The sequence below is a fragment of the Pelodiscus sinensis genome, chromosome 4, assembly GCF_052426305.1.
Source record: "Pelodiscus sinensis isolate ZL-2025 chromosome 4, ASM5242630v1, whole genome shotgun sequence".
NCBI classification, from domain to species: domain Eukaryota; kingdom Metazoa; phylum Chordata; order Testudines; family Trionychidae; genus Pelodiscus; species Pelodiscus sinensis.
The window spans coordinates 51,385,840-51,405,925 of NC_143055.1; the positions used below are offsets into that span (position 1 = coordinate 51,385,840).

Sequence of the window (20,086 nt, forward strand, 5' to 3'; positions counted from 1 at the left end):
CTCTGAGCGCAGACTCGGGACACAGAGGGGCCACTACAGCGGGGGCCTGCGCTCGGGGCGGGGCGTTGCTAGGGCGGCGGGGCGGTACAACACGTAAAGCTTCCACAGGGATTCTCAGAGGGGGCGGAGCGTCGCCGGGGTGTCACGTCTCCTAACCGCGCTGGTTTTCCCTTAACCTGGAAGGAGGGCAGCGTGGCTCATCCTAACCTGTTAGCTGCGCCTTCCAACAGCCCGTCGTGCCGACGGTTGCAGCCAATCAGGGCTTCGGAGGCAGAGTTCGGTTGCTCTGCGCTAAGGAGGCTGGCGCGGCTCTGGGCGCTTCCGGCTTCCCCGCCCCTCCTCCCGCGCAAAGGGACTCGGTGGCGGCCGGTGCGGGAGACGGTTGAGGCGGCTGCGGGGATCGGCCCGTCCTCACCCGGGAGCGACCATGGCGCGGCGCCGCTAGGTCCCCGCTGCGGGGTCGGGTCGAGCCGGGGCCGCTCCACGTGTCGCAGGCCGGGATGGGGCCAGGAAGCGGCCGGCGGGGCCCCGAGGCAGCGCGGGGACGAGCGTCCTTTCGGGCCGCCGCGCTGCTGCTCCTGCTCCTGGCCGCGCCCGCCGGGCTGCGCGCCGCCGCGGAGGAAGAGACCGGCAGGAACAAGGAGCCGCCGGCGCCGCAGCAGCAGCAGCAGCCGCAACCCGCCGTGCTAGGGCTGGAGCCGGCTCGGGCAGAGGTGAGGTGGGGGTGTCCCCCTGCTCTCCGCCCTCCCCTTCGCGTCCCCCCTCCGCCGCCGCCTCAGGGGCCAGAGCTGGCCGGGATCGCTTGTCGCATCGCGCCCGGTACGGGTGGGGTGAGTTCGGGGTGGCCGGTGTGTGGCGGGGGCCGACACCCTGCTTGGGGGTGAGTGGCGGGCGTCTTCAGCCTGCCGTGGCCTTGGTGTCGCCTTCCCCGCCTGCAGAGCCCTCCTGGGTATGTAACTTAGGGTGGTTCTGCGGCGTTCAAGCATTAATCTTTTTTTTAAAAAGGCGTTTAGCCCACACGGCTGCCAGGTTAAGCTTGATGTATAAAACACCTAACTAACAACACGTAATTAAACTTAATTGCTGTGTAAAAGGCTGTTTTCCTTTAGCCTGTCTGTAGACTTCCTACTGACAGCAGTGGCTGGAGAGCGAATGTTCAATCCCAAATGGATATCCTCTGCACAGAACTGAATGAAAAGTGAATTTTATTTTTCTCTGAATAAAGAGTGACTTCAGCTCGGGTTTCTAAAGGGATAGTCTTGTTAACTAGATTCGCGCATGTATGTTGAAGCAAAGTACTAATGGGGCGACTGATGAACAGCAAAGGGGAAGTCACTCATGCAAAAGTACTAGTGTTTTACACTTCAGTGATTTTGAAATGTGTTTTAGATCCTTTAATACCAACTATCAGTTCATCAAGCACAATACTTCTTTGTGGGTTCCTTCATTAAAGAACATGTTGCAGTTTCTAGGAGAAACTAAGTCACTTAGTATTTTCTTACTTGACTCATTGAGAACAGCAGAAAGTGAGAAACAGAGAAAATGTGAGCAGTGTAAGCTAAAAGGTAGAGAGGAAGGGAAGAAGTAAGAGGGAACTGCAAGAGGAAAACAGTTGATGCAGCAAAGTGGTTAGAGGTGAAAGAGATTGGGAAGGCACAGGGCACGTGCTTGTGCATGGATGAAATATGAATGGGAAAATACTGTCATTACATTCCTAGCCTAATAGAAGTTAACTTTCTCACCCAACTACTTAACTTTGGCTTGTGTACACTGCTAATTGTGCAACAAAACTTTGATCATTCACAGCTGCTTACCCCCCCCCCCCCCAAAAAAAAGTTTTGCCTAAGGAAATGGCAGTGTAAGTATTTTGTTGGCAAAAGTGCCAACAGACAGCAATTACACTCTCCAACTTTTACATCCCTGTGGCTAAAAGCTACATAGTATAGGCAAAGCCTTTATGTAAAGGCTTGCAAGAGCTAATGGAGATTTCACCTAAAGCTTGTTGAGGAGTCACTTCAGACTAGGGTAGGAGTGTCAGCAAGTAGTCAACTACTTGACTACCTGATAAGCATAAGTGTACTCCACTACTGCACACCCTTGCTGCCTTTGTATGGGGGAGGAGGGGAGAAACAGGGGCTGGTGCTGGGTGGAGCCAGCTTAAAAGCCTGTTCTCTCCCTCCCTCCCCCCCCCCCCCCCAGCACTGTCTCCACAGTGCCACCTCCCCACCTCTATCAGTTTGGGGGGGGGGGAGAAGAGGGAAGGCTGCTCTTGCAGCAGCCACTGTCTGTAGGGGTCCCAGTGGGGAGCTGCCCCCTTCCCTCGTACATAGGAGTTGCGGCTTCCAAGCAACCCCTGTTCACGGTGTCTGGGGCTGGCCGTGTGCAGGGGCTTGGGCTGCTTTGGCAGCGGCCTCTGGCCCCTGCAGATGGGCTGCTAACTTCAGCGTGAGCTGGGACCGAGCGATCCTGGCTCACTCTAGGACCCTGTACCTCTGCACCCTGTACCTCTGCATTTTAAATGTAGTACCCCCTACTGCAGCTCTGCAGAGCAGCTCCTTATCAACTAATCGTGTAATGTATACACATTGTATCGACTACACAATTAACCAGATATGGGCAATTTAACATCCTTACACCGGGATGGGGAATCTTTTTTGGGGGGGGGGGTCAGGGACCTCTGACCCAAAGAAAAATCTGTCGGGGGCCACACACACAAGCGAGAAGCCAAAAAAAAAAAAAAAACCCACCACCTTCACTGATGTGGCCCCCTGCTGAGAAGGTCTCTACATTCCGCTCACAAACCAGAACCCAGGTTAGTAGATTCTGTGTGCTCCAGTCCTGTGGGGCACTGATTGGGCCAGATCTAAGAAAGGGAAGTAATCTCTGTCTGAATAGCAGTGTTTTGTTTCTTAAAAGCAACTCTTGTAGGTATCTTGGAATCTAAAAAAGAATAGGTTATCAAAATAAAGTTAATTTGTCCTAAGAAAACACCTGCATCTGTATAGGGATATCAATTGTTATGTTTGTCAATATTTACTGCTGACTGGGGAGACTTTCCATAGCACAAAGCAGGTAGGCACCTAACTTCCATTTGTGCCTCTGAAAATTTCCCTAAATACCATGTATTGGACAGTCTTGAGGACAGAGATTAGGGCAATGTTTAGAGAGTCTAGTATTTTGGACATTATAGCAATCTAAATAATGCTAAGTATGGTGCTGGTAAACATTTTTCTTAACAGAAAAGTTTCACTTTCCTCCTTGTCTTCATCTCCAGTTGCTGACTTCATATTCATTGGTATGTGGGGCTGACAGGCTGAGGTAGATACATTATGCTAAGAGAGAAACAAGTGCAAGAATCTAGAACGTTTAGCCTACAAAACTTGACTCCTTAAACTTGGTCTTCATGTTAATTCTGTTTAATGCAATGGTCTCTAACCTTTTTAAGCACAAGATCACTTTTTGAATAGTCAGTCCTGGAACTACCTCAAACCAAATACCTCTGCCCCCACCCATTCTCTGAGGCCCCACCTCCTCACTCAACGCCCCCCTGCCTCCGTCTCCCCTACTTTGCACAAGCAGAAGGCTCCCAGGGAGCAGCTCTGGGCAGGAGCAGCAGGGCAGAGAGGGAGGGGCAGCTGAAGTGCAGGCAAACCAGCCAGGATCACCTGTCAGAGGCTCCAAAATCTACTGGTAGATCCTGATCAACTGGTTGGTGACCATTGTGTTAATGCATCTTTTTAAAGAATTAGGTACTTTATATTCACCATAAGTCTGCTATCTCTCTCGCTGCAAGAATTTACAAGTGATGGGCGAAACTCAGGAATATGATCATGGGATGCAACAAAGGGAGCCTGCAAGCTGAGGGGAGGAAAGAGAGAAATTGGGTTGTAGCTACATTATAAAGAAGGAATTGAAGGTTGTTGGGGTTTTTTTTCCTGCTTTTTCTTAAAAACTATCTTCCTCACCAAATAGATTTCAGTGTCTGATAGAGGACACCATGACTACATCTTGACAGCGGGACTATTTTGGGATTCCAGAAGTATCCTGAAATAGCAATTCCACATCTTTTATGTGCCGTCCCGGCATCTCTGTAGCCCTTGTTCCATGAGGGTTAAGGGATTTGTTGAAATAGCACTTTATTTCAAAATAAGCTTGAAAAAAGCTATGCAGTTTGCAAAGTACAAATTGCGTAGATTATTTTGAGGTAAGGGTGCTGTGTAGATGCACCCCATATTGAAAAACACTGGCAGCTGCTGGCACCCAGTCTTAATAAGCATGTCCACTGTTGCTATCAGCTGTGGCGATGCAGTGATGGCAAAAATAACGATACATTTTCAGGAAAAGAAGTAAAGACAAGATTTATCAATAATCACAAGAGTAGTTAAATGATGTTACCAAAGTCAAGAACAAAGAATATGAAATATAAACAATTGAAAGTCTAAGGGATGTTTAAGTAGATTAGGGATGTGAATAACTAGTTGACTATCCAAAAAGCAAATGCTTATCGTGTAGTTGACAGGCTAGTCGACTAGTTGGTTCCTCACCCCTTGCTGCCTCTATCAAAAAGAGGCAACAGGGTGGGGGGAAAGAGGAGGGAGTATGTCAAAGTGGCAGTGCTGTGTGGAGCCTGGGGCTAGACCCTGGGCTCTATGCAGCACTGCTGCTTTGAAACACTTTGTGCAGCTGGGGGCCAACTGGGGTGTCCTCAGGCTGCAGGTGGCATGGAGCCTGGGATCAGCTGGGGACTCTCCTGCTGATCCAGACTCTGTGCGGTGCTGCTGCTTTGAAACACTGTGTGGAGCCTGACACTTCATGCAGCGCTGCCACTTTGAAATGCCGTGGAGAGCACGGGGCCAGCGGGAGACTTTTGCCTTTCAGATATAGCTCACTTTAAAGGCGGAGGTGCCCTATTGACTAATCAAATAGTTGATGCAAATTGTATTGACTATTCAATTAGTCAGTTACTCAAACTTCTACATCCTTCAAGTAGACTATTAAAACACCTTGTAAAATACTGTGTAACTATACTGATTTAATGTTTTGAAGAAGTGAGTCCAAAAACGTTCCAGATCCAAACATTTGTGAGGGATAATACAGATATTCTGAGATATCCAGTAGGTCCTCCAGCAAGACCAGTGTTGATATTTCTTTTTTCTGAGCATAAAACAGCTTACTTAAAAAATACTTTCCTAGCCCTTAAAAATCATAGATTTTTTTTTTAAGGCCCAAGAAATATTATTTTTAAAAACAATCCTTTGGTCAGCTTTAAAGTATGTGTACACCCTTAGAGCATGTGTCATTCCAAATTCTGGAATCACTTCAGCCCTTTGAATTAGTATGTAATTATAGTAATTTCTTTATCTGGCATTGATGGGAAATGGGGATGTTGGGTAATCAAATGTGCTGGTTACTCTTACTCAACCTTTACATTGATGGTTCATTAATTTTTTTCCCTATATTAGTTATAGGTACCGGATGGGTTAGCTGATACCCAATAATGAAATTATACACAAAAGCATGACACAAACTTTACTACCACAAGTTTACAAACTTGACTTCCACAAGTGTTGGAAAATGTTGAAAAATTATGCCAGAGGGCTTTAAGAATTTTTCTGGTTAACTAAAGGAGGAATTGTGTTGCCATCTATGACGGATGCTGATTCACCAAGTTTTCTGGATAGTCAAGTGCTGAATAATGCAGCTTGTATTAGGGATGTAGGCAACTAGTCGAGTAGTCGACTACCCAATAAGCCTAGGCCTGTGTCAGAGGCTCCGGGGAGCTGGCTTAAAAGCTGGTTCCCCCCAGCACGGTCTCTGCCGTGTAGGAGGAGGGGAGGCAGAGGCACAGTTATCTGGGGCCTGTCAGGAGCCGGGACTGCAGAGCCAGACCTACCCCCACTGCATCTCTGTAGTTTAAGTGTAGGAGCTGGGTTGCCTGCATGCCTGGCTCCTGCTAAATTTAAACTGCACAGCTGAAGTGGGGCCCCTTTTCAACTAATTGTCTAGTTGATACAATTTGTACCAACTACACAATTAGTTGAATCAACTAGACAATTAGTCAGTTACCCGCTTCTTAATATCCTTAGTTCTATATATCCTAGAAAAGTTTCTTGCCATTTCAACAAGAAAGGACACTGTCTCAACAACTTAATTACCTGCATCCTGCTTCAGAAGCCTTTTAAATCTGTACTTGAAAGGGAATCCTCTGAACTGTCATTCATGCTAAAATTCGACACTCTACGCGGGGGGGCTCAACAAAGACTCTGGCGGCTATCTTACCCATTACAAAGCTAGCCTCCCCAATTATCACCTCTAATACCATTAGCTCACAGGAATCTACCTTCCCTCCCTCTTCTTCCCCCCCACATCCCTCTTCTGTTCTGAAATTTGATTTGTCCTTTTCATATGTGTTCTTTTTTTAAAAAATTTTATCCTTTGGTATATATGGTTGTCGCTATTTTCTTCCACTATTTGATCTGAGGAAGTGGGTCTGGCCCATGAAAGCTCATCATCTAATAAACCATCTTGTTAGTCTTTAAAGTGCTACATAGTCCTGTATTTTGTTTTAGAAAGACTTAGATCTGGAAAAGGTGAAGATTAACCACTTTATTTATTAAATGTTGTGGAGTCGTTCACGATAGGTTAAATATGTAACACTTTCAACCAACTTTCTGTGGAAACATGAACAAATTTACATTTACATCACCAGGGCTCGACAAATTGCAGCAAGAGCTACTCGCCAGACTCGCACCGCGCATGTGCCAGTTCGGCACTGCGCATGCGTGCAGCGCTGCTGAATGGGGCGCATGGAACGACCAGCTGAAATCTACTCTCCATGCGCGAGTAGAAACAGCGGTTTGTCGAGCCCTGTACATCACTGTACATTTTAACTTCTGTATTCTGGCTATATATCCATCTTTTTGCCAGTCAAGCTTCTTTTATTAGTGAAATCTCAGGTGATATATGTGTGTGTGTGTGTGTGTGTGTGTGTGAGAGAGAGAGAGAGAGAGAGAGACCGACCGACCGACCGACCGACGAAAATACACTTAGCACTACAATTATGCCTGTATCAAACTTCACTGTAGCTTAGATAATAGAATTTTGGAGAGAAAAGAAGAAAGCTATACCTGATCATGTTTAAATTTTAAAGAGCTTTACACTTGTGCCAAAATTCTATGGACATTAAACTTTGGCTTAATAAGTTTTAGATGTAACAGTAACCAGAAAACTGCTTGCTTGACTGATCTGCCAAATTATTAGGCAGAATCATGTATTGTAAATTGCGGTGATTTGAATGAACCTTCCATGTCCTGTGATAGTGATTGCTATACTCAAGTAATATGATTAATAAAGAAATACCTTTGTACAAATTATAACCAGATATCTTAGGTTAAAGACTGAGCACTATAGTTCCACTATAAATGGCAGTCTGTAGTAGTTAAAAGATTCGGATTGAATCAAAACCTCAATCCTGCTTTTGAAAATAGTTTGTTAAAAAGTATTAGACCATCATGGTTTGCAATAAGAGAAAACTAGAGATGAATTCTTGTGGGAGTTAAATGTTCAACTTTAAGCAATCATTTTCTTCTTTTACAGAAATGGCCCACACCAGTTCCTCCAATTCATCTTATCAGTGAAGAATCTACTGATAAAACTAATCTGGGGTTTATTCATGCTTTTGTGGCTGCCATATCAGTCATCATTGTGTCAGAGTTGGGGGATAAGACCTTCTTTATTGCAGCCATCATGGCAATGCGTTATAATCGTTTGACTGTAATGGCCGGTGCCATGCTTGCCTTAGGACTGATGACATGCTTATCAGGTTAGAACTCTTTGCTGCCTTTCTCGGAATTCATTGATTAAATGTGTGTGTATAGTCTGTCAACCATAATTGTTAACCAAAGTGAAAATGAACGCAGCAGGTATGCAAGCTACATGGCTTTAAGAGCTACTTTTTTGTAGTCCATTCTGTTATAAATTTTATGCCTTTCAAAGTAGTGGGCTCTTATAACTTCATTCGTTAGCTGAAGAAAGAGGGCACTTAGAAGTAACATGTATATTGATATAAATTGATCTCTTGGATTCTTGCTTGCACATTTGTAAGTATAAATAAGACTAAAGGCCAGGTTCTCTGATAGAGGCAGCAGCGGGGGAGGAGGAGGCGGCGGCACCAGAGAGCTGGCATGTGCCGAGAGCCAGTTTAAAAGCCAGTTCCCTGCACGTATCTGCTCCTACCTGCCCCTCCCTCACCCTCTGCACTGCTGCCTCTCTATCAGATGCAGCAGCACTGAGGTGGGGGATCAGCGCGGGGTGTAGGGTGGCAGGAGCTTGCAGGGAGCCGATTTTAAAAGCCGGCTCTCCAAGGGCACTGGCTTTCTCCCACCTCCCCCTTTGCTGTGTCTGATACATACATATTGGTTAATCATGTAGTCGACTACACATTTGACATCCCTACTTACAAATAGTAACAATCAATGGTCATTTTGATATTATTTAACATAAAATGTAACTTATATTCTTTCAGTTTTATTTGGATATGCTACCACAGTTATCCCCCGAGTGTACACATACTACGCGTCAACTGCACTGTTTGCAATTTTTGGCATCAGAATGCTCCGGGAAGGCTTGAAGATGAGCCCAGATGAAGGTCAGGAGGAGCTGGAGGAAGTTCAAGCAGAAATCAAGAAAAAAGATGAAGAAGTAAGTAATAAAGTATCTAGAAATGATGACTAATGATACACTTAGATTGGTTAGATTGCACAGTTACAGAAGAGTGTGCATATGGGTTGCTCATCTGGATATATGTGTAATAAGAGGTTGATGGATCTATGTGTGGGGCTGACAATAACAAGAAAACACACACATGCCCCTCCTCATCATGGGACCACATACTAGAATACTCTCCCTCGCCCACCCCCTCACTAATTTCCTAATTCTGGCTCTAATTCTTTGTTATATGGTTGCATTTTGAGGTAGGATAGAGGCTTGAACTACATCTTCATAGAATTCATGTGTTGAAATATGTATCTCTTTCACTTGGGGCTTTACCCACCAGCATGTTGACAGCTACCATTGCTGCTGATTTTATTTATAATGTTTAGGTAGAATAATACTGAAGCTAGTGCTGCTGCAGGTGTTCTTGTGGATGTAAGCTAAGCAGAATAATGCAGTAATAAGAAATAGCATTTCTCTGGAGCATTAGTTTTTTTTTTTTCATATATTCTTCTTACTAATTTTATTGTCTTCTCCTCTCCCAGTATAACTCACTGTTTTTAATCACCGTGATAATGCATTCTGTTTCTTCTCAGAATAATTAAAAATAGCATAATGTATCATCCAAAATAAACTGTTTTTCGTGCTGTAAAGAGTTTGTCCCCTGTTTTAGCCTACTTTCCACATTTGCACTAGGAGCTAAATATTTGGATTGTCTCATTGTGAAGTTGCACAGCTTTGAGGTAAACAGTAACTTAGAGGTAAAGGATAAGTGTACATATGTAAATTGTAGCTAATTTTGGTAGTAGTACCCTAAATGTTCAATAGCTAAGTTTATCATTCCAAGGATAACTGTTCTGGATATTAAATTAGTTGAGGTTTACATTTTTGAGCAATATTTTCATTGGGAAATTTGGATAATATTTCTGACCTTCTGATGGACTTTTGTTTCCAGTTCCAGAGAACGAAGCTGTTAAATGGGCCAGGAGATGTGGAAACAGGGACAAGCACAAATATACCTCAGAAGAAGTGGCTGCATTTTATTTCTCCAATTTTTGTTCAAGCTTTTACTTTAACATTTGTAGCAGAATGGGGTGACCGTTCTCAATTGACAACAATAGTCTTGGCAGCAAGAGAAGTGAGTGTGATTGATACAAAATACCCACTGGTCATTTGTTCTGTTTTTAATATTGGCGGCAGATGGTATGTCTTTCATCACATCCATCAAATTCTCAGATTTTCTTTGTAGTTTTAGATATTATCAGTTAATGTTAGAAGTATATGAAGGCATGAGTCTGAAGGCGGCAGCATGGTTATTTCTGTGCATTCTCATTGCCAGAGGGGTTACTGCTGTTACATTTTAAAATTCCATTTTATATTTACTGCATGGTTTGGGACTGCAAGTACCATTTCTTGAAAAAAGCTGTTGCTCTCCAGCTGTACAATATAAGAGATGGTCATTGCATGGAACAACATGACAGTCATTTAAAAACTTTTTTTGAAAATGGCAGGTTAAGCAGATATTGCTCTTAAAACTATTTGCAGCTTTAAAGAGGAACTTATTTGATCAACCCTTAAAACTGTTAAAAGCAGAATGTTAGACTCCAAAACTGCATCATCTTCTACAGGTTAGACTCCCTGATCTGGCATCTTCAGGACCTGACTTATCCTGAATGAGGGAATTTGCCGGATCGGGGAGGTCCCCTGTCACCGGCCTCCCAGGGCTCTGCCCCTCCCTCCTGCTGGCTCAGCTCCAACCCTGCTGCTACAGGGCTTGGCTCTGGTCAGCTTCGACCATCTGGTTGGAGCTCTCCAGGGATAGAGCTCCATGGACCCACTTTTGTCCCGCCTGGTTGTGGCTTCCCAGGGACTGGGCTCTGCAGCTATCCTGCTGGGTCCAAGCTCTGTGGCTGCCCGGCTGCTCCCATGTCCAGCTGGGGCTCCACGGCTGCCTCACTGTTGCTGTGCCCAGCTGAGACGCCCTGGGATGGGGCTCGCCTGTCCCAATGGTAGAATCCCGACCGGCTCGCGCTCCCGGGTGCTGGGGCTTTCTGGTCCAGCAACATCTGTGATCCTGCTGGACAACAGATGTTGCCAGACCAGAGAGTCATGAACGTAGGAGGTTCAATCTGTAATATGCACCCCTGTTCATTGTAAGCTGCTCTTAAAAATAAGAATTGAAGTACTATTTCCATCTGTTGACATCAGCAGTGCTGCTAAAGCAAAGAAGACAATGAAAAAGGAAATCCACTTAAGCTTCTGGCCTCTTCCAAATGGAAGGGGAAAGATACTTTTCTAACTAGATACATACACAATGTGTTTTTTTTTCTTCATTATATATTCATATTATACATGAAAACATGCTAGCAAAGTCAGGCACTCGGAAGGTAGGAAATGCTAGAACAACGGGTGTGTGTGCAGTTTTAATTTGGCCTCTTTGTGCATATTCATTTAAGTACATTACTCCATACAGTTTTCCACAGGACGCTGGCCTTTCAGTGCACAGGATGGATTTGGCCTGGAGATGAGTACTTGTGTCTTTATAGTATTTGAGTGAGACATGGGGCTATGAGACAAAGTTTTAAGATCAAAAACATCCATGAATGTTTGGGGTTCAATTTCAGACTCCCACGATCTGCAAGCTTGTGTAGTGGAAGAAGCTGTTCTCTTGGGATCCTTGCTTCATTGGTTGCAGAAGTTAACTGATGAATAAGGCAGGGGCTTCCAGAAGAGAGAAGATGGTCTCATGGTTAAGATAATTTAGTGATTTCCTGGAAAACTTGGTTCCCTCCCTGTCTCTCCCACAGAATTCCTATGTGATGCTGGGCAAATTGCTTTAACAAAACTTTTCATAGGTGGTCACTGTGTTTCTGACTTATCAGGTATTCATCTCTAGTCCCTGGGGCTTATTTGAAGAAGTGCTCAGTGCTGCAACTCTTGAAATCAATGAGAACTATGGTTTAAACAGACAGGCTGCGTCTAGATTGGCATGATTTTCCAGAAATGCTTTTAATGGAAAAGTTTTCTGTTAAAAGCATTTTCGGAACAGAGCGTCTAGATTGGCGCGGACGCTTTTCCACAAAAGCACTTTTTGCGAAAAAGCATCTGTGCCAATCTAGACGCACTTTTCTGCAAAAAAAGCCCCGATCGCCATTTTCACGATCGGGGCTTTTTTTGCGGAAAACAAATCTGAGCTGTCTACACTGGCCCTTTTGCGCAAAAGCTTTGCGTAAAAGGGACTTTTGCCTGAACGGGAGCAGAATAGTATTTCCACAAGAAGCACTGATTTCTTACAGTAGGAAGTCAGTGCTTTTGCGGAAATTCAAGCAGCTAGTGTAGACAGCTGGCAAGTTTTTCCGGAAAAGTGGCTGATTTGCCGGGAAAAACTGGCCAGTCTAGACACAGCCACAAAGTGCAATATAGTGCTGAGTTTTCTGAAAAATCAGGTCTTGGGGTATCTCAAGTTGGACACCCAAAATTAGTGGATACTTTTGACCTTAAGTTTTCTGCCTTGTAGTTCCTTATGGGTGTCGTGACGGCAAGTCAGTTGCTGTTTATAAAGGGTTTAGATACTGCCATAGAAAAGTGCATGAGAAAATTAATAATTCTGTCATTAGATCGGGGTTTAAGGAGTGTGTAGCTATTGAACAGAGGAGAAAACAAAATATTGAGTAGCTGCTCATTAAGTGAACCCCATCTTTCCTATGCACTGCAAGAGACAGGTATCTTGTGGAAAAATGGTCATGTCTAACAACTTTTCTTCCTGGAGCAGACTTAAAGGGATTTTTCAAAAGCACAGATGACAGGCGCTGTGGCAAAGTTCTGACCATGCCCTATGGGTCCTGTACTCCTGGCGGATAGTGTTTGCCTCAGGGACTTGTGACCCTCCACACAGCCTCTTTCCCTTTACTAGAGACAAGGGTCACAGCCTATTGAGCCTTACTCATCACAGGCTAGTTTACAGTTTGGGGTAAAAACAAACAAAACCTCCATAGTCCTGTTCTTCCCTCTCAGGGGGAGACTTGGTAGTGGTGTGGGGAGGGCTGGGGGGAACCCAGGCTCACCACTACTCAGGGTTCTGGCCCAGGGAACCTAAGGCAGTGGCAACCGGCAGGGTTTATTCTACTCCCAGTCTAGCAGCTTCTTCCCTGGGCCACTTCTCTAAACGATCCTTCCCAGTACCTTTCCTTTGGTATTTGAACAAGTTAATCCTGCTCCTCCATGGCACTCTGTCTTAATCACAGTCCTCATCTTGTACACAGTTTCACCTCCTCACTCCCATATCTTCCACACCCCCTGCCCTCTCTGCAGGGAGCCCTTATAAGCAAGCTGCAACAGGCCTTAATGGGCTGTAGATGCTCTGATTAGCTTGCTGCTTCCAGCAAGCTAATAAGTGGCCCCAGGTGGCTGCCTGATTATACTGCACTAGGCTTGGCCCTGTTTACTCTGGGAAGAGGAAACTGTTTACCCAGAGCTTGGCACATCTGCCCTGCATTAGAATGCAGCAGCCTGCTGGGTCTGGCACAGCACCCAGTTCCTACTTTTTACCTTTTGTAGATTTAAGCAGGGGCAGATGACAGTTTTGCGGGGCCCCGGGCAGTATAATTCCGCGGGGCCCCCCCTTTGCCATGCGCTGCGGCGCATGCGCAGGGTTTTTTGAAGCGCGGGGCCCGGGGCAGCTACCCCTCCAGTAACTTAAAGTCTTTAACGTTACCCCTCCAGTAACTTTTTAAACAAAAATAAACTCTTAACACCTTCAATTTTGTAAAGTGGTTTATAAGTAAAACCTAGCTATCCAATTAAGTATTGAATAAGTAAATATATGCAGTTGAAAACTCATCCAGTGATGTTACAGTTGTGACATAAATCTAGAATAAAATAAGTTTTCAGCTAGGCTAGTTCCAGCCCTCCTGACTTCATACTCCTTTGTGTGGCCTCTTTAGAGAAAATGTATTAGCCTCATGGATCTGGACAAAATACTTCTAGTAACTAGCTTGTACTCTACCAAAAGCTCCTCTTCACGATTTCAATTGGCATTTAATAACTTTTGAGCTAAGTGTACTTCTAATTGTGTAGTAGCGGCGAGGAGTCCTGTGGCACCTTATAGACTAACTGAAGTGTTGGAGCATAAGCTTTCATGGACAAAGACCCACTTCGTCACATGCATGTAGTGGAAATTTCTATAAGGTGCCACAGGACTCCTCACTGCTTTTGCAGATTCAGACTAACACAGCTACCCCTCTGATAATCGTGTAGTGTTACTTTGTTTTCAGCTAGCTGCCAGTCTCCACACTCAAGATGCTTGCTTTTCAGTGGTGTAATAGGCAGCTGTTGACTTACAAGATTTTAAGTCTTTTACTGTTGTGACCATACCTCAGTATTACAGGAGGCAACTGCTATGAAACCATGCAGAACTCCTAACATATTTGACAATATTCTCTGAGGGTTCCCTTGCCTTGAGCTGAACTAGGAAAGCATATTTTTTTTTTCTGGTAGACTATTGTGTAGATTTTCACCTGTTAAAGTTGATCTTGTGTGTTTGCATAGGATCCCTATGGTGTGGCAGTGGGAGGAACAGTGGGACACTGTCTATGCACTGGTTTAGCAGTTATTGGAGGAAGGATGATAGCACAAAAAATTTCTGTTAGGACTGGTAAGTGAAATTTCATTTTTATTGGAAAAAAAATTAACACAACAGTAGCTTACTTCAGGAATCATCAGAATGAAAATGATGGCATGCACACTTGGGATGTAGTTAAAGCCAGGGCTTTTAATGCTAAAGAAATTGTTAAGGAGCTAGTAACATAGTGTATTAACTTAATTTTTGATTGTCAATCTCCCTGAGGCTTTTTCAGCTGCCCTTAGCACTTCTCGCTTCCTCTTTACCCTCTTTTTGTGAAGATTTGATCCTCTGCCTTTCACCTGACTGCACCTACTATAGAGGAGAGTTCTGAAGGTATATCTACAAATCACACTTCTTGCCCCCCCCCCACTCCCGACGTGGGTATAAATAGCAGTATAAATGGTGAGGAATAGCTTAGGTGAGGGAGAGTGAAGATACACTTGAATCATATGATATATACTTTATATGGCTCTCTACTCACCTACGTAGTGTCTTCCAACCACACTGCTATTTTCACATTGTTTCTCTGTTGCTGGAGTCTATGGACATAAGGTGCTATACACCACAGTGTGGACGCGACCTACTTTTCACCGCAGCATGTATCTTTTCTCTGCAAGTAGAACTAACCAAGCTAAGAATATGCTGTGGAGGAGCTCAGTCCAGGAGCTCAATCACAATCACGTTTGGTAATGTAGCTAGTCTTTTCTTACTGTGACTTGAGTTTGAGGGGGTACTGAATCCCAATATCAGGCATTTAAAATAAAGTGAAGATAGTCAAAAATTTAGATCTCTGTGGATGGAGGTTGAAGAAAATCTTAATCTCTGTGGCAAACAGCAGCAGGGATTGTACCCTCCAGTAGTTTAAGCTGGGTCTTTCAAAGGATGAAACCTATGAGGGTTAGGCCTGCTAGAAAAATTCCTGCTGTCATAACCTTTTTAGAGCTATTATTCATGTGGAACAACTGCTTTTCAGAGCATCAGTTAGGCATAGCAAGTGTGTTTATATTTTGGTAAGGAGGGATATGTCCATCTTGGAGGCGGGCCATTGTTTGTTCCAAATGTACTGTTGGTCTTTATTTTCTTGCCCTCAGAAAAGGTATAGGTCACATCAAGAAAATTCATTTCTGCAGCATTAGCATGCACACATTTTAAAAATAAACACTATGAACTTAATTCCCTCTTTACACTGGCCAAGGAAACGTTACTATCTTATCAGCAAAGAGTGACTTGTATGCTGCTGAGAGACATTATGATACAATTTCTCTGATCCCTGGAGTGGAGCTGTAATGTTTGTAAAGTCAGCTTTTCAGTGTGGGTAGACTCTGGAGAACTATACTAGCAGTACTTATCAACATTTGCCCTTTGTGACTGCACCTTTGTCTTTGAGTAAGGTAGAATGTCTCAATTCTGGGGGGGGATCTAACTGCATTTTCTTCTGGTTTATATATATACATACACAATGAAACTTGGTTTTGATTCTAAGAGTCAAAATATGTTTTACATGGGTGCTGCTAGAGAGTAGGATGACACAGGATACGCCATGGCAGGGTGCTGCGTGAGCCAGAAATAATTTCTAGAGTGGGCAGTTTAAATAAAATCTGAATGTGGAAGTCAAGTCTATGAAAATGGAGCTCCAGGAGGCATGGTAGAAGCGCATTTAACTTGTACAGGTAAAAATACTGTTTGCAACATCTAACTTTTTTCTTTTTTCTCTTTCAGTGACAATCATAGGAGGCATTGTTTTCTTGGCATTTGCATTCTCTGCACTATTTATAAGCCCAGAATCTGGTTTTTAACAAGTTTTTTTTTTCATTCTTTAAAAAGAAAGGATTGGGAGCAACGGGCTTGTTCTCCTGTGTTGCTATATATGATGTACAGTATTGTTGCTAGACAAGCACTGAATGAGATACTTCACTTTAATAACAATGATTTCTGAGTCTGGCACATTCATGGACCATATGCCATGACGATATGCTTCCTGTCCAGTTTGCAAGGTGTATTTATGTGGTGATTGGGTGCCTCACAAGATCTGAGTGGCTTTCTTGCTTGCTGAACCTGATCAGATGGGTTTTGAGGATCTGCATCTAAACAGGGGGCTTCCTTCTTCTGTTCCACATGATCACTACTGCTGTCTGTTCTAGAGCTTATCCATCTGGTTACCTGAGCAGTTGACTTGTCAACAGGCATTATTATGTTACTTCCTGTTTGGAAATTTGTATTAGGGAGAAAATCATTGACTCTCACACTTCACTTCCAGGATGCCCTGGTAGCCTAAGAAACCTGAGAGCAGCTCCCATGCCATCAAGTGACTGAACCACCTCCTAAAACTTTTAGAATTTATTTTAAAAAAAAGGCAAATATCTTAATCAGGGGGCTATGGTAGGAAGTAAACAAACATGCTGACTCATGATGTACTGTTTTCAACAATCCATCTAGATCTGAATTTTACTTAACCAGTTCTCTTTTGTATTAAGTTAACTTATAATATACATCATAGTAATAAAATGGTCAATATTTGACAATGCTGCATTCCCAAATTTGAACAATAATGCAAATCTTTCAGATTGAGATGTGTCCATATTTTCTTCAATAGTGTAATTGGGGGGTCTGTAAATAAAATAGCTATCTCCATTTTAGTTACTTTCAGCTTCCTTTTGTGATAGTGGTTCATTTAATTTTGTTAGAGAGCAAAATAATGGATGCCTCTGTGCACTGAGGGAAAGGATCATTTTTTATCCTGATGCTGTTGAAAAAGGCAGCTATGTTGACTGGCTGGAGTGGTAATGTCATTTTCATTACTGATATATATTTGTAGGTGCTCTGCTGTTTTTACAATGTAAAGTTGGCTTCTGAATTCACACTAGGTGCATGGGGTATAATGGAGTGTTTTAAGCTGAAATACATGCAGTAACAGACTGCTGTAAAGTACAATCCATGATCAATGGTTTTAGCAGGGACCTCAACATATATGCACAGTGAGTTTGACAAAGTGAAAACTTGAATAGTCTTAACTTGTAGGTTTGAAATGTAACTTTTACAAACCCTTGAACTTGAAACATCTTAGGCAAACCTTGATTAAAAAGATTGTCTGGGCCAAAAGGTTGTAGTATATATTTATAAAAAGTTGCTGCTCCTTTAGCTCCAATAACAGCAACTCTCCCACACAGCATTGCATCCTTACGCAAAGAAAGACATTCCTTTCTAGAACAGTCTTCCCAAAACCTATTGTAACCCTCAAAAGTGCCTCCTAGAAAGATTAGTAGAACAATACACTTCAAGCAGAGAAAGTGCAAGTATAGTAAAGTGAATTATTTACACCACTATCAAACTTTCCAGAAAAATGAACCTTTACATACATTGCATTTGGATTAGCTTGCTGCTTAAGTGTTCTAAACATCTGGGAAAAGTCATCAAGCAGCAGCTGTCATTTCTCAAGAGCATTTTGCTCTTGCTCAGATTATGCAGCTCGTGTTCAGCTGGCATGAAGGCAAACCCTGTGCCTCCACCTGTCTAGCTGTAGCACTTCAGGAAGACAGTTGGCCTGTCTGTGTAGTTAATCCACTTCCAGGGGAAGGGAGGGGCAAAAACTTGCCACCTGTCTACACTGGCTGTGAGTTTTTGCACAAGAACACTGACGTTCTAATGTAAGAAATCAGTGCTTCTTGCGCAAATACTGCATTGTGGTGCGCCTGGCAGATGGCAGCTATGCATGGCTGTTCATAGGCCTGGCCCTTGCCTGCCATCCATACTGGGAGGAAGGCCTCCCCTCGGCTCCATGAGATTGTGGAGCATGCAGCCCGTACCTCCAGGACATTCCACTCACCCATCTCTGGACAGGTGAGCAAACAATGGAACCGGGCTTTCAGATGCCCGAAGGTGCACTCCACTTGGTTGCAGGCCTGGCTGAGGCGGTAGTTGAACCGGGCCCAGTTGTGGTCCAGCCGCCCCGTGTAGGGCCACATTAGCCAGGGCAGCAGGGGGTAGGCCGCGTCCCCCACAACACTTGTGGGCATGGGCACATCTCCAACAGTAAATTCCTGCTGGGGGAAGTAAGTGCCTGCCTCCAGCCTGCCAAACAGGCCAGCATTGCATAGGATGTGGGCATCATGTGCAATGCCGGACAAGCCTGCACCAATGTCCAGGAAGCGGTCATGAGGGCCTGGAGTACAATTGAGAAATACCCCTTTCTGATTATAAAATGGGCTGCTTGATGCTCCGGGGCACGGATGGGGATGTGGATTGCACCCAGGGCTCCCCCACAGTTGGGGAACCCGAGAGCAGCGAAGCCGGCTAGCGTAGCCTCCATAGTACATAGGCGGATGACTCTCGGGAGCAGGATGTCATTGATGGCATAGACGACTGCAAAAAGGTGCAGAGAAACACAGGGGAACACATCACATAAGGCAGGGTGACTGCATGCTCCCTGGATGGGGGGGTGCCCCCCGTGATGCCCTCTGTCCTCATACCTACACACACGCACCAGGGCCCCCTCACTGCATGACCCCTCCCTCCCCACCAGCAGGCCTGTGTAAGGGAGTCTTGCCTGCCCCGGGCATGGAGTGCAGCACCCTTCCCCCCCCCCCCCCCCACCACTCTCCCTGGGACTTACTTACCTGTATGACAACAGCACCAAGGGTGGATCTGCCCACCCCAAACTGGTGTGCCACTGATCGGTAGCTGTCCGGGGTGGCCAGCTTCCACAGTGCGATGGCAACCCTCTTGTCGATGGGGATGGGTGCCGGTTCTCTGGAGCGCAGGGGTGAGCCAGGCACACAGCTCCAGGAATGTCTGCTTTTGCATGCAAAAGTTCCGGGGCCATTGCTGGTCGTCCCACTGCCCCAGGACCAGCCCGTCCCACCAGTCGGTACTGGTGTCCAGTCTCCATAAGGACCTCTGCACGGTGGGGTGGGGATGGCACAGGGACGCCATGGCCTCCCTGGTGAGGGAGTCCAGAGTGATCTGCACCGTGAGGTCCTGGAAGAGGAATGCAGCAGCCTGGAGCAGCAGCCTCAGGCACTCCAAAATGGCTGGAAGGGGCCAGAGTAGGCACAAGGCCACCCCTGGGTCCATGGCACAAGAAACCAGCTGAGAAAACAAAATCAGCCAAAGGCACAAGGCAGTGGTGTCCAAAAAGGCAGAGGGCAACCACAAATAGAATACAGCTGTCAGTCCCTGCAAGAGGTCCTATAGCACACAGCAGGAGAGAAATGGCTGTCCAGGGAGATCCCTTTAAGCACGCGTCTCAAAAGAGCTCCAGCCTCTGCCCCCAGAAAGGGCTAGTGCCCTTTTGTCCTCTTCAAAATGGTTCCAGGCTTCTGCTTTTGAGCAAAAGCGTGCCACCAATGTACACGTGCTTTTCCGCAAAAGCACATCGTTCTTACCATGAGTCCCGAACCAATATAGATGCTCTCTTGTGCAAATACTTTTAACGCAAAAACTCTTGCATTAAAATATTTGTGCAAAATCATGCCAGTGTAGATGTACCTCAGTGTGGTCACCAATTGTTGTGGGTTGGTATAATACTTCTTAAATTACTTGTTTAGCTTTAGGAAACAAAATATGCATGTCTAAATTATTATAATGTATTTATTGCTACCTGCTAAGTCTGTTGTGAACAATTATATTAATACACTCATTTTTCACAGCAAACTTATTCAGTCCAGGTAAGCCCAAGAACAAATTAAACCCTTCTTGTTGGTGTTCAGGGGAGGCAGTAGGGGTTAGGAGCTATGGGGTGTAAGTGGGTGCCCA

General features: G+C 44.8%; 1 protein-coding gene across 1 annotated transcript; it reads left to right on the plus strand.

The window, feature by feature from the left end:
- The first annotated feature begins 233 nt into the window (after positions 1-233).
- Positions 234-16,971, plus strand: TMEM165 (transmembrane protein 165). The gene is made up of 6 exons (XM_075930396.2): positions 234-713; positions 7,597-7,822; positions 8,525-8,700; positions 9,668-9,850; positions 14,260-14,365; positions 16,055-16,971. The coding sequence occupies exons 1-6, from the start codon at positions 501-503 to the stop codon at positions 16,129-16,131; spliced, it is 981 nt and encodes a 326-aa protein (XP_075786511.1). The 5' UTR covers positions 234-500; the 3' UTR covers positions 16,132-16,971.
- The last annotated feature ends 3,115 nt before the right edge of the window (positions 16,972-20,086 follow it).

What these genes read in the sequence shown, in the direction of transcription:
- TMEM165 (XM_075930396.2), top strand. Translation starts at nt 501, where the DNA reads ATGGGGCCAGGAAGCGGCCGGCGGGGCCCCGAGGCAGCGCGGGGACGA. An exon ending in ACTGATGACATGCTTATCAG is followed by an intron (nt 7,823 to 8,524) that starts GTTAGAACTCTT and finishes ATATTCTTTCAG; the next exon opens with TTTTATTTGGATATGCTACC. An exon ending in TAGTCTTGGCAGCAAGAGAA is followed by an intron (nt 9,851 to 14,259) that starts GTGAGTGTGATT and finishes GTGTTTGCATAG; the next exon opens with GATCCCTATGGTGTGGCAGT.